The following is a 12,527-nucleotide window of genomic DNA, read 5'->3' on the forward strand; positions in this document are numbered from 1 at the left end:
TAATTGGTGGCTGACTAAATACTTTTTTGCCCCACTGTACATATGAGATGAGTAATGTAGGGTGTGTAAACATATAAAAGTGGCATTGTTTAAAGTGGCTAGTGGTACATTACATCAAGATGCAGTAGATGGTATAGAGTACAGTTTATACACATGAGATGAGTAATGTAGGGTATGTAAACATTATATTAAGTGGCATTGTTTAAAGTGGCTAGTGATACATTACATCAAGATGGCAAGATGCAGTAGATGGTACAGAGTACAGTACATACATATGAGATGAGTAATGTTGGGTATGTAAACATTATATGAAGTGGCATTGTTTAAAGTGGCTAGTGATACATTTATTACACCAATCGTTCCATTATTAAAGTGGCTGGAGTTGAGTCAGTATGTTGGCAGCAGCCACTCAATGTTAGTGATTGCTGTTTAACAGTTTGATGGCCTTGAGATAGAAGCTGTTTTTCAGTCTCTCGGTCCTTGCTTTGATGCACCTGTACTGACCTCGCCTTCTGGATGATAGCGGGGTGAACAGGCAGTGGCTCGGGTGGTTATTGTCCTTGATGATCTTTTTGGCATTCCTGTGACATCGGGTGGTATAGGTGTCCTGGAGGGCAGGTAGTTTGCCCCCGGTGATGCGTTGTGCAGACCTCACTACCCTCTGGAGAGCCTTACGGTTATGGGCGGAACAGTTGCCGTACCAGGCGGTGATACAGCCCGACAGGATGCTCTCGATTGTGCATCTGTAGAGGTTTGTGAGTGTTTTTGGTGACAAGCCAAATTTCTTCAGCCTCCTGAGGTTGAAGAGGCGCTGCTGTGCCTTCTTCACCATGTTGTCTGTGTGGTTGGACAATTTCAGTTTGTCCAGGATGTGTACGCCGAGGAACTTAAAACTTTCTACCCTCTCCACAACTGTCCTGTCGATGTGCATAGGGTGGTGCTCCCTCTGCTGTTTCCTGAAGTCCACGATCATCTCCTTTGTTTTGTTGACGTTGAGTGTGAGGTTATTTTCCTGACACCACACTCCGAGGGCCCTCACCTCCTCCCTGTAGGCCGTCTCGTCGTTGTTGGGGCGGCAGGGTAGCCTAGTGGTTAGAGCGTTGGACTAATAACCGAAAGGTTGCAAATTCAAACTCCCAAGCTGACAAAGTACAAATCTGTCGCTCTGCCCCTGAACAGGCAGTTAACCCACTGTTCCTAGGCCGTCATTGAAAATAAGAATTTGTTCTTAACTGACTTGCCTAGTTAAATAAAGGTAAAAAAGAAAATTAAATCAAGCCTACCACAGTAGTGTCGTCTACAAACTTGATTATTGAGTTGGAGGCCTGCATGGCAACGCATTCGTGGGTGAACAGGGAGTACAGGAGAGAGCTGAGAACGCACCCTTGTGGGGCCCCAGTGTTGAGGATCAGTGAGGTGGAGATGCTGTTACCTACCCTAACCACCTGGGGGCGGCCCGTCAGGAAGTCCAGGACCCAGTTGCACAGGGCGGGGACGAGACCCAGGGACTCGAGCTTGATGACGAGTTTGGAGGGTACTATAGTGTTAAATGCTGAGCTGTAGTCGATGAACAGCATTCTCACATAGGTATTCCTCCTGTTCAGATGGGTTAGGGCAGTGTGCAGTGTGAATCCACGGTTTCTGGTTTGGGAATGTTTTAATAGACGCTGTGGGTACGACATCGCCGATGCACTTGCTAATAAACCCGCTCACCGAATCAGCGTATTCATCAATGTTGTTGTTCACCGCAATGCGGAACGTATCCCAGTCCACGTGATCGAAGCAATCTTGAAGCGTGGAATCCGATTGGTCAGACCAGCGTTGAACAGACCTGAGCGCGGGAGCTTCCTGTTTTAGTTTCTGTCTATAGGCTGGAGTCGTGGTCAGCTTTTCAGAAAGGAGGGCGTGGGAGGGCCTTATATGCGTCACGGAAGTTAATATATATATATTCCCCCTCAGTCCGATACCACGATGGCCGTCAAAGAACTACACTGGACTTTTTGCCAACTTGAAACCACAAATCCTGAGGCCGCATTTATTGTAGCTGGGGATTTTAACAAAGCATATTTTAGGAAAACACTACCGAAGTTCTATCAACACATTGACTGTAGTACTCACGCGGGAAAAACATTGGACCACTGCTACTTAACTTTTTGAAATGCCAACAACATCCTCCCCCGCCCTCCCTTTGGCTAATCTGATCACAATTCCATTTTGCTTCTCCATTCCTATAGGCAGAAACTCAAACAGGAAGTACCCGTGTAAGGTCTATTCAATGCTGGTCTGACCGATCGGAATCCGTGATTGTTTTGATCACGCGGACTGGGATATGTTCCGGGTAGCCACTGAGAATAACGTTGACGAAAACATGGATACGGTGACTAAGTTCATGAGGGAGCGTATAGGAGATGTTGTACCCACTGTGACTATTAAAACCTACCCAAACTAGAAACCGTGGATAGATGGCAGCATTTGCGCAAAACTGAAAGTGTGAACCACCACATTTAACCATGGCAAGGTGACTGGGAATATGGCTGAATACAAACAGTGTAGTTATTCCCTCCACAATGCAATAAAACAGGCAAAATGTCAGTACAGAGACAAAATGGAGTCGTGTTAATGGGATTTATATGTTTAAATGAATGATTAGAATACTCCACCCTGAAACCATATCATTGTATGAAATTGATTAGAATCATAAAGTTATAATTAATGAGGTGTGTAGTTTTAGTCAGTAAAACAATATGTCTCTACAGTATCTTAAACACAGACTGTCTGAGCAAAATTCGGTGCCGACCTTGGCTAGGGGCCACTGAGAGATTTGGTCTCACGGCCTCCCCAATCTTGGGGGAGGACGGGGAGTTCTTCTCACGGTCTCTGTAATCTATGTCGGCTGGGTAGGGAGACAGTATGTGCGCAGGATACCTACTGTTTGTGTGGAAGTATATCTACTGTTTGTGTGGAAGTATACCTACTGTTTGTGTGGAAGTATACCTACTGTTTGTGTGGAAGTATGTGCGGCGCTATAAAATGGATGTCTTTGTATTGTGGACTGCAGAACGTTCTCTGAATAAGCTGTACTAGCCTTTTGCATAAGCTGAGTCTTTGACTAATTATTATTATACCCATGATCTTACAAACCTTGGGGATTAGTCAAAGCTATTGATAGGATAACACAGTGCCACCGACATGGCCCGCTACTAAGGACTGTGGGATCAGTGGCTGATGTGAGTAAGGCATTTAAACTTGTTAGACCCTGCAAGGCTGCCGGCCCTGGCAGCATCCATAGATGCATCCTCAGAGCATGTGCAGACCAGCTGGCTGGTGTGTTTACGGACATATTCAAACTCTCCTTATCCGAGTCTGCTGTCCCCACATGTTTCAAGATGGCCACCATTGTTCCTGTACCCAAGAAGGCAAAGGTAACTGAACTGAATGACTATTGCCCCAAAGCACTCACTTCTGTCATCATGAAGTGCTTTGAGAGACTAGTCAAGGATCATGTAACCTCCACCTTACCTGTCACCCTAGAACCCATTGCAATTTGCATACCGCCCCAATAGGTCCACAGACGATGCCATCGCCATCACACTGCACACTGCCCTATCCCATCTGGACAAGAGAAATACCTACAGTTGAAGTTGGAAGTTTACAAACACTTAGGTTGGAGTCATTAAAACTCGTTTTTCAAACATTCCACAAATTTCTTGTTAACAAACTATAGTTTTGGCAAGTCAGTTAGGACATCTACTTTGTGCATGACACAAGCAATATTTCCAACAATTGTTTCCAGACAGATTATTTCACTTATAATTCACTGTTTCACAATTCCAGTGGGTCAGAAGTTTACATACACTAAGTTGACTATGCCTTTAAACAGCTTGGAAAATTCCAGAAAATGACATCATGGCTTTAGAAACTTCTGATAGGCTAATTGACATAATTTGAGTCAATTGGAGGTTTACCTGTAGATGTATTTCAAGGCCTACCTTCAAACTCAGTGCATCTTTGCTTGACATCATGGGAAAATTAAAAGAAAACAGCCAAGACCTCAGAAAAACCATTGTAGACCTCCACAAGTTTGGTTCATCCTTGGGAGCAATTTCCAAACGCCTGAAGGTACCACATTCATCTGTACAAACAATAGTACACAAGTATAAACACCATGGGACCATGCAGCTGTCATTCTGCTCAGGAAGGAGACACGTTCTGTTTGATAGAGATGAAAGCACTTTGGAGCGAAAAGTGCAAATCAATTCCAGAACAACAGCAAAGGACCTTATGAAGATGCTGGAGGAAACAAGTACAAAAGTACATATATCCACAGTAAAACGAGTCCTATATTAAAATAACCTGAAAGGCCGCTCAGCAAGGCAGAAGCCACTGTTCCAAAACTGCCATAAAAAAATCCAGACTAAGGTTTGCAACTGCATATGGGAAGAAAGATAGTACTTTTTGGATAAATGACCTCTAGTCTGATGAAACAAAAATAGAACTGTTTGGCCATAAGGACCATCGTTATGTTTGGAAGAAAACGGGGGATGCTTGCAAGCCGAAGAACACCATCCCAACCGTGAAGCACGGGGGTGGCAGCATCATGTTCTGGGGGTGCTTTGCTGCAGGAGAGACTTGTGCACTTCACAAAATAGATGGCATCATGAGGAAGCAAAAGTATGTGGATGTATTGAAGAAACATCTAAAGACATCAGTCAGGAAGTTAAAGCTTGGTTGCAAATGGGTCTTCCAAATGGACAATGACCCCAAGCATTCTTCAGAAGTTGTGGCAAAATGGCTTAAGGACAACAAAGTCAAGGTATTGGAGTGGCCATCACAAAGCCCCGACCTCAATCCTATAGAAAACTTGTGGGCAGAACTGAAAAAGCTTGTGCGAGCAAGGAGGCCTACAAACCTGACTCAGTTACACAATCTCTGTCAGGAGGATTGGGCCAAAATTAACCCAACTTATTGTGGGAAGCTTGTGGAAGGCTACCCGAAATGTTTAACCCAAGATAGTTTAAATGTATTTGGCTCAGGTGTATGTAAACTTCCGACCTCAAATGTATGTAAGAATGCTGTTCATTGACCATAGGTCAGCATTCAACACCATAGTACCCTCCAAGTTCATCATTAAGCTTGAGGCCCTGGGTTTCAATCCCGCCTTGTGCGATTGGGTCCTGGGCTTCCTGACGGGCCGCCCCCAGGTGGTGAAGGTAGGAAACAACATCTCCACATCGCTGATCCTCAATACAGGGGCCCCACAAGGGTGCGTGCTCAGCCCCCTCCTGTACTCCCTTTTCACCCATGACTCCGTGACCATGCACGCCTCCAACTCGATCATCAAGTTTGCAGATGTCACAACAGTAGTAGGCTTGATCTCCAACAACGATGAGACAACCTATAGGGAGGAGGTGAGGGCACTCTGAGTGTGGTGTCAGGAAAACAACCTCTCACTCAACGTCCAGAAAACAAAGGAGATGATTGTGGACTTCAGGAAACAGCAGCACATCGATGGGACAGCAGTGGAGAAGATGGAAAGTTTTAAGTTCCCCTGCATAGACATGAGGGACAAACTGAAATGGTCCACCCACACGGACAGTATGGTGAAGAAGGCGCAACAGCGCCTCTTCAACCTCAGGAGGCTGAAGAAATTTGGCTTGTCACCTAAAACCCTCACAAACTTTTACAGATGCACAATTGAGGGCATCCTGTCGGGCTGTATCACTGCCTGGTACGGCAACTGCACCGCCCACAACCTCAGGGCTCTCCAGATGGTGGTGCGGTCTGCACAATGCATCATCGGGGGCAAACTACCTGCCCTCCAGGACACCTACAGCACCCGATGTCACAGGAAGGCCAAAAAGATAATCAAGGACAACAACCACCTGAGCCACTGCCTGTTCACCCCGCTACCACCCAGAAGGCGAAGTCAGTACAGGTGCATCAAAGCAGGGACCGAGAGACTGAAAAAAAGCTTCTATCTCAAGGCCATCAGACTGTTAAACATACATACAGACTTGAAATCGTTGGCCAATCTAACAAATGGTTCACTCTCACTTTATTAATGCCACTTTAATAAGGATGTTTACATATCTTGCATTACTCATCTCGTAAGTATATATTGTATTTTATACCATCTATTGCATCTTGCCTATGCTGGTCGGTCGTTGCTCATCCATATATTTATATGTACATATTCTTAATCCATCCCTTTACTTAAGTGTGTGTATTAGGTAGTTGTTGTGGAATTGTCAGATTACTTGTTAGATTTTACTGCACTGTCAGAAACTAGAAGCCAAGCATTTCACTACACTGCAATAACATCTGCTAACCATGTGTATGTGACCAATAAAATTTTATTTGATTTGTGTGCCTTTCCAAATCATGTCCAATCAACTGAATTTACCACAGGTGGACTCCAATCAAGTTGTTGAACATCTCAAGGATGGTCAATGGAAACAGGATGCACCTGAGGTATATTTCGAGTCTCATAGCAAATGGTCTGAATAAGGTATTTCTGTTTTTTACATTTAATACATTTGCAACCATTCTAAAAACCTGTTTTCACTTTGTCATTATGGAGTATTATGTGTAGATTGATGAGCATGTTTTATTTATTTAATACATTTAGAATAAGGCTGTAAAGTAACAAAATATGGAAAACGTCAAGGGGTCTGAATACTTCCCGAATACACTGTATGTGCAGTTGACATTTGGATATAGAATCAATGACTGAAAAATACATATTTTTACTGATATAAAATCCGAAAAATACATATTGACATGCGGAAAAGACCAAAAATACATATTTTCACCTTTCTTTACAGCACTTGAAACGCACCTGATTTCAACGTCTATAAAATACTTTTTCTTAAGAACAGTAAAATACATATTCTCGACGTTCGGAAAAATGTATTTTCACCTTTCATTCAGCACCTAAAATGCACCTGACTTCAACGTCTGGAAAATACGTTTTTTTTTTTTACTGAGGGTCTTCTCCCGCGCTCTGACAAACGGTAGAAGAGGATACTCATCTCACTCGCAGAACCGGGGAGCGGGTGACTATCCTTACTCTGCAGTAGCCTTCTCCGGAGAGCAGATGAAGGAAGAGGATTGGAACAAACAGGCAGCAGGCGTAGTAGCTAAGACTGCTGTGCACTCTTTCTCACCAAAAGAGAAACCTGACGGCGGGGACGCACGCGCACAGGTCTATCCTAACCTGACGAACCGACTAGTATATTTAAATAATGTTTCGTCTACCCACCAGCAGCAGGACGTGCATGTGCAGCGTCACCTTTCTGTCCGCGGTCATGATTTCCTCCTGCCAATTGCTCCGCAGCTGTGGAGAGGTCCAGTGCGTCGAGGGCCAGCAGTGCTGCCCCCCTACCGTTACGGGCAACAGTAGCACGAGCTCCGCGGTGCGCTGCTGCAAGATCCCGCTGCATATATTCTTTGACAACGTGGGCTGGGTGACGCGCAAGCTATCGGGCATCCTGATTCTGCTGCTCCTCTTCGCAATGGGCTACTTCATTCAGCGCATCATCTGCCCGCGGCCGCGCGGTCACCTCCACCCCGAACACCCCGAGGAGCCCTCCCTCTTCCACGGACACGCAACCGCGTCCCAGGACACCCTACTGGACCGGTACCCCGAATACAGTTTTGGGGACTTCACCTCGCCAGTGCTGCTCCCCGCATATGACGAGGTGAAGTACCTGCCGACCTATGAGGAGACCATGCAGCAGGTGCACAGAGACCGGTCGGATGATAACTTACTGGTCAGTTCGGAGGAGCCTGCTGCGGACGGAGGGACGAGGGGAGGACCGATACCCAGAGAAGAGCAACAGGGCACTTCAGGACACAACACAAGCGCCTCACAGAATTCTGTCTGACAATGTGATGAACTATGAAATGAAATCATTTTTATTTTAGTATGAACTAAAGGAGAGACTTACATGCTATATAATAACTTAAGTGTAATTCCAATTTGTAGCAATTCATGCTGAAAATAATAGGAACTGGCAAATTGGTCAATGACGAGAGTTTTATACGATTGGGCAGATGATTCCCCTTTTGTATGCAAATTAAGACCTGGTATGAGAAAATTAGATAATAAAAAGGAGATGGTTGGTGAAATTAGCGCTCTTTTGTGTATTGACAGGCTGCACATTTGGCACCGGTACAATCACTTGAAGTTTCGCTTCAACGGTTCAATTTCCAAAGGCACCGTGAGACAGTTGGCTTTCTCCATCTTATTCTTTATTTTCATTTTTTAAAAATTGGATGAACAGGCAGAGAATGAGTTTTTGATTCTGCTGGGCCTGAAAGACTTCTATTCATTGTTATATCTACAGCCTAGAAATGTGCATAATGTCATAATAACAATGATAACTTGGTGGGTGCTTATACTTGTCCTATTTCACACATATACAACTGTGTATTATTAATATTCATGTGTGAATTTTCCCTTCATATCCTAATTCTCCCTGCGACACCCTAAGAGAGTGGGGTCATGGGCAGGGTCTAGGAGAATCACCTAGTGCAGTTTTCAGTGGCCTAGTGGGGATTCAAAAGTAATAGTCACACCATGGTATGAAAACAAACACTCTCTCCAACACACCTATACAGGCTATGCCTCACATTTAGTTACATCAGCAAGTTCTTTTATCCAATGTATCAGAGAGCTCAGCTCACACATTCTGCAGCATGAACACATCTCATCCCTCCCTCCTCTCAGAGATGATGTCCCTAAACACTGGTCCAAGGTTGAGTTACCATGTAGTGATCAGTGAGCAGAGACCAGCTCTGATAGTTTGTCTTTGATGTAGCGGCCATAGATGAATGACAAAACTATCGACATCATCAGCATTAGAGCACTTTAATACAGGCATGCCCTGCATGTAAACAGGCAGGAAGATGACTGATAGACAATACAGAAGTATTGAATAGACAGCAGTAAATAAAGAGGCTGGCAGCTGGAGCTGCAGACTCAGATAGCCGATCCAGAGTAGGATGGGCGAGAACATTTATCATTAGTCTTTCTGTGGAACAGTGGGCCGTTGAGATGCACCAACCCTCCAAGAGCCCAATCACTTGAGCTAACTGGTTTATCTGAAGTGCATAAGAGTGGACAAGCAATGAGAAACTAAAGGATACTCGTTGGGAGTTTGGGTTATAGAAGCGATGTCAGCACACTTGTACTGTATGATAAATACTGTATGCGCTTCAGCCAGACTTCCTTGTCTCAATAATTCCATCATTTTCAACAGGGATTCTGGCCATGACCGTTATGGATCACCATAATGGGAAAGCTAGTTTGTCTGACTGTAGCGTAATCCTATACCGTTCAGACAGGGTCGGCCTATTGTGTTGGACACTGATGGATTTCCTTCAGGTAATTCTGGGTATCTAACAACAGATTATGCCAATGGAGCAGTTATTCAATGCCTTAGTGGGTAAAAAAAAAAGCAGAGAAACCAAGGCCAGATCAATGTGCATTAAGCTCCTGATAAATCCTACATTATGCTTCGTCAGTGTCTGAGCTTTAGTAGTAGCAGCTTGGTTTGGACATGGGGTTTTCAAGTCTGTGTGTATGACTGGGTGTGTGTTTTAGGTCTGTATGTATTTGTTGAAGTGTCTGTGTGTTTTACCTGTGTGCTGTGTGTCTGATCATACCTGTGTAAGAGTTCAGGGAACACGTGCGTTGAGGTGTGTGTATTCTGGTGGTAACACCTGGCTGATACAGAGTGCTGCTCCTCTTGGGTCAGAGATGACTGGAGAGCTTCCACACTACCACTGGCATCATAGCTACCCGTCCCCCTCTAACTTTACTCTAGACAAGAACGGCCAGTTATCTGGGGAAGGATGGAGGGAGGTCATTCTAGCCTGTACTTCTGATAATACCTGAGTGACCAGGAGTTTATAGCATGGAAAAACAGAGAGCAAGAGAGACCAAGAGGACATGAAGAGAAGGGGGTGTCAGAGAGGCTGAACTTAATGATTCAGTCTTGCTCTGTAATCAGGAATCCATCCTGATGCTCCTGGCTTCCCTGCTGGGGTGGTGTTTGAGTGCTCGTGCGCGCGCGCTGGGGTAGAGTGCGCGCTGGGGTAGAGTGCGCGTTGGGGTAGAGTGCGCGTTGGGGTAGAGTGCGTGCGCGCTGGGGTAGAGTGAGTGCGTGCGCGCTGGGGTAGAGTGCGTGCGCGCTGGGGTAGAGTGCGTGCGCGCTGGGGTAGAGTGCGTGCGCGCTGGGGTAGAGTGGGGTAGAGTGCGTGCTGGGGTAGAGTGGGGTAGAGTGCGCGCTGGGGTAGAGTGAGGTAGAGTGTGTGCTGGGGTAGAGTGTGTGCTGGGGTAGAGTGAGGTAGAGTGTGTGCTGGGGTAGAGTGTGTGCTGGGGTAGAGTGAGGTAGAGTGTGTGCTGGGGTAGAGTGTGTGCCGGGGTAGAGTGCGTGCTGGGAGTGGAGATAGATAGGGTCTAATGGCATAATGATGGGCTGGACCTCTGTCAGGGGAGGATGCTGCTTGACAAGCAGTTTCACACCGCCAGAGAATATTCATTAAAGCTGTAATACTTAACACAAACACACACTAAACATCTATGATTACTAGTTAAAATGGACTGGCCTGGGGCTGACTGCATTGAATTGAAATAGCAGTTGAGGAGATATTTCAGGAGGAGAAATATTTCAGGAGAGTTGACCGATCTGATAAATATGTATTTATTAAACATCCACATATGTACATTCTCAGAGAATAAGGCATGTAAGTTCATTGAAGAAAAGAAATATCAATAAAAATAAAAAAAACACAAAAATAACACTAACCATGTTTGATAAATGACCATTTGAAAATATTATGTACAATTGGTCCCTGGATGAAGTCAGAGGTGTAGGGTTGAGGCTCAGCGTCGGGAGGCCAGGCTGCTCCTGACAGAGGTGGTGGCAGCCTTCTCTCTCTCCTTAACCAGCTCCATCTCTACCTTTGCCTGGATCTTCTCCCAGTCCACCTCCACCTGATGGAGAGAGAGAATAGAGAAGTGGGTCAGTCTAATGAGGCATAGTATGACAGAAAGGGCACATTGCCTCTTGTAACAAAATACTGTCTGGGTTCGAAGAGAAGAAGTCTTTACAACTACTGCTGCTCAGTGGTCACTATATCAAAAGCAATGGCATATCCTACCCCGTCAGCGTACTGCATGAACCTCTTGTTGGTCTCTTTCTTGCTAAAGTCCTGCAGGAACTTGAGTCTGTAGGCCAGCACTGTGTCCACATGGGTCTTATGTTTTACTGCCAGCTCCAACGCCCTGAGGGCAGATGACGCATATGTAAGTATACATAGACAGACGGGCAAAAAGACAAGTCAGACAGACAGACATTGAGACAAACAGACCTGTCCCAGTTGTAGAGGTTGATGTGGACCTGTATGGTTTGGTAGACCAGGCCAGCCTGTAGCAGAGTGGCCTCAGCCTCCTGGACATGACCACTGAACAGTAACATGTGGGCCACTGAAGATTCCTTAGATGGCAGATCCTTGATAGAGTTAATATACTGCACCTTATCCACCTGGAGAGAGCGACAGAGGGGAGAGAAATATGGAAAAACAGAATTACATTTACTTCCATTCCTGTATACATGTGGAGGAGAAAAGGAAAGAGAGTGAGATTTGAGTGATTGATGGATTACCTCTCCAATGGCAGCGTAGGCCACCTCTGCTGTCGTCAACTCCCTATTGGCCATTGCCATGCCAGCGAGACACGCCCACAGTGACTGGTCCTATAGGAACGGAGACAGACATTAAGAAAATAAGAAATTACATTTGCCATACACGCATCGTCTTAGCATAAATAAACACGAGCACACACACACACTAGCCTGGTAAAATAAGGGTTAAATATATTTTAAAAAGTGCCATAGAGCAAGGGTATATGGGGTGGTGGGGTGGAACTGCTGTTCAGCCTGACAGTCTGGTGGTGGCGCCGGGGCGTAGCGTGTGGCCCAGCCCTGACCACAGGCCCTGCATAGCGGGGCTAGTCTAGCCCTGCTCCCCTAGGTCATTAAAGGGACAGGGCACTGAGAGAGAAGAGGGCTGTGTGTTATTAGAGAGACAGGAGGGACATTGCACTGGCGTCTCTACAGGGACACTCTTCCCATTACCAGTCTGCTCATCCTCACAACACAGGCCTCGTTAGTGTGACAGAACACACTCACACACACCCTGTAATCTGACTTCCGTGTGTGATTCTGATATCATACTCATTCAGGACACGCAGATGTACTTAGACGCACACAGACATAATGTTACTCCCATTCACTCTTACAGTCACACTCAACGGTATCGCTGAAAGCAAAGCCCAGAACAACATCCTCATGCATCCTGTCATCTCATCTGAATCCTTCATTAAGACAAACATTGGTCATAAAACCGTGAAGACAACAACAACGAAATCATCCTTTGCTAAAGCCACTAAATGCTGGTCAGAGAGAGATGGGACAGTTTCCTCCAATCAGAGGAGCGATGTGGTCCATTGTGGTGTTGGC

The 12,527-nt window shown here is 45.5% G+C and overlaps 2 protein-coding genes across 3 annotated transcripts in view; one reads left to right on the forward strand and one right to left on the reverse strand.

Moving 5' to 3' along the window:
* The first annotated feature begins 5,181 nt into the window (after positions 1-5,181).
* On the forward strand, positions 5,182-8,130 carry LOC149971251 (putative membrane protein C3orf80 homolog). Its single transcript, XM_090224682.1, has one exon. The coding sequence runs from the start codon at positions 7,245-7,247 to the stop codon at positions 7,884-7,886; it is 642 nt and encodes a 213-aa protein (XP_090080808.1). The 5' UTR covers positions 5,182-7,244; the 3' UTR covers positions 7,887-8,130.
* Positions 8,131-10,693: 2,563 nt separating this feature from the next.
* ift80 (intraflagellar transport 80 homolog (Chlamydomonas)) overlaps positions 10,694-12,527 on the reverse strand; it is a 74,961-nt gene continuing 73,127 nt past the window's right edge. For both annotated transcript variants that reach the window (XM_090224681.1, XM_090224680.1), the window contains exons 16-19: positions 11,673-11,762; positions 11,380-11,552; positions 11,170-11,293; positions 10,694-11,002 (exon numbers count right to left, since the gene is read on the reverse strand). In XM_090224681.1, the coding sequence (XP_090080807.1) occupies positions 10,892-11,002; positions 11,170-11,293; positions 11,380-11,552; positions 11,673-11,762 (498 nt within the window). In that variant the 3' untranslated portion in view covers positions 10,694-10,891. The remainder of the gene's footprint in view (positions 11,003-11,169; positions 11,294-11,379; positions 11,553-11,672; positions 11,763-12,527) is intronic.

Source organism: Oncorhynchus mykiss, chromosome 27, assembly GCF_057628025.1.
Source record: "Oncorhynchus mykiss isolate SJ-2025 chromosome 27, ASM5762802v1, whole genome shotgun sequence".
Taxonomy (NCBI): domain Eukaryota; kingdom Metazoa; phylum Chordata; class Actinopteri; order Salmoniformes; family Salmonidae; genus Oncorhynchus; species Oncorhynchus mykiss.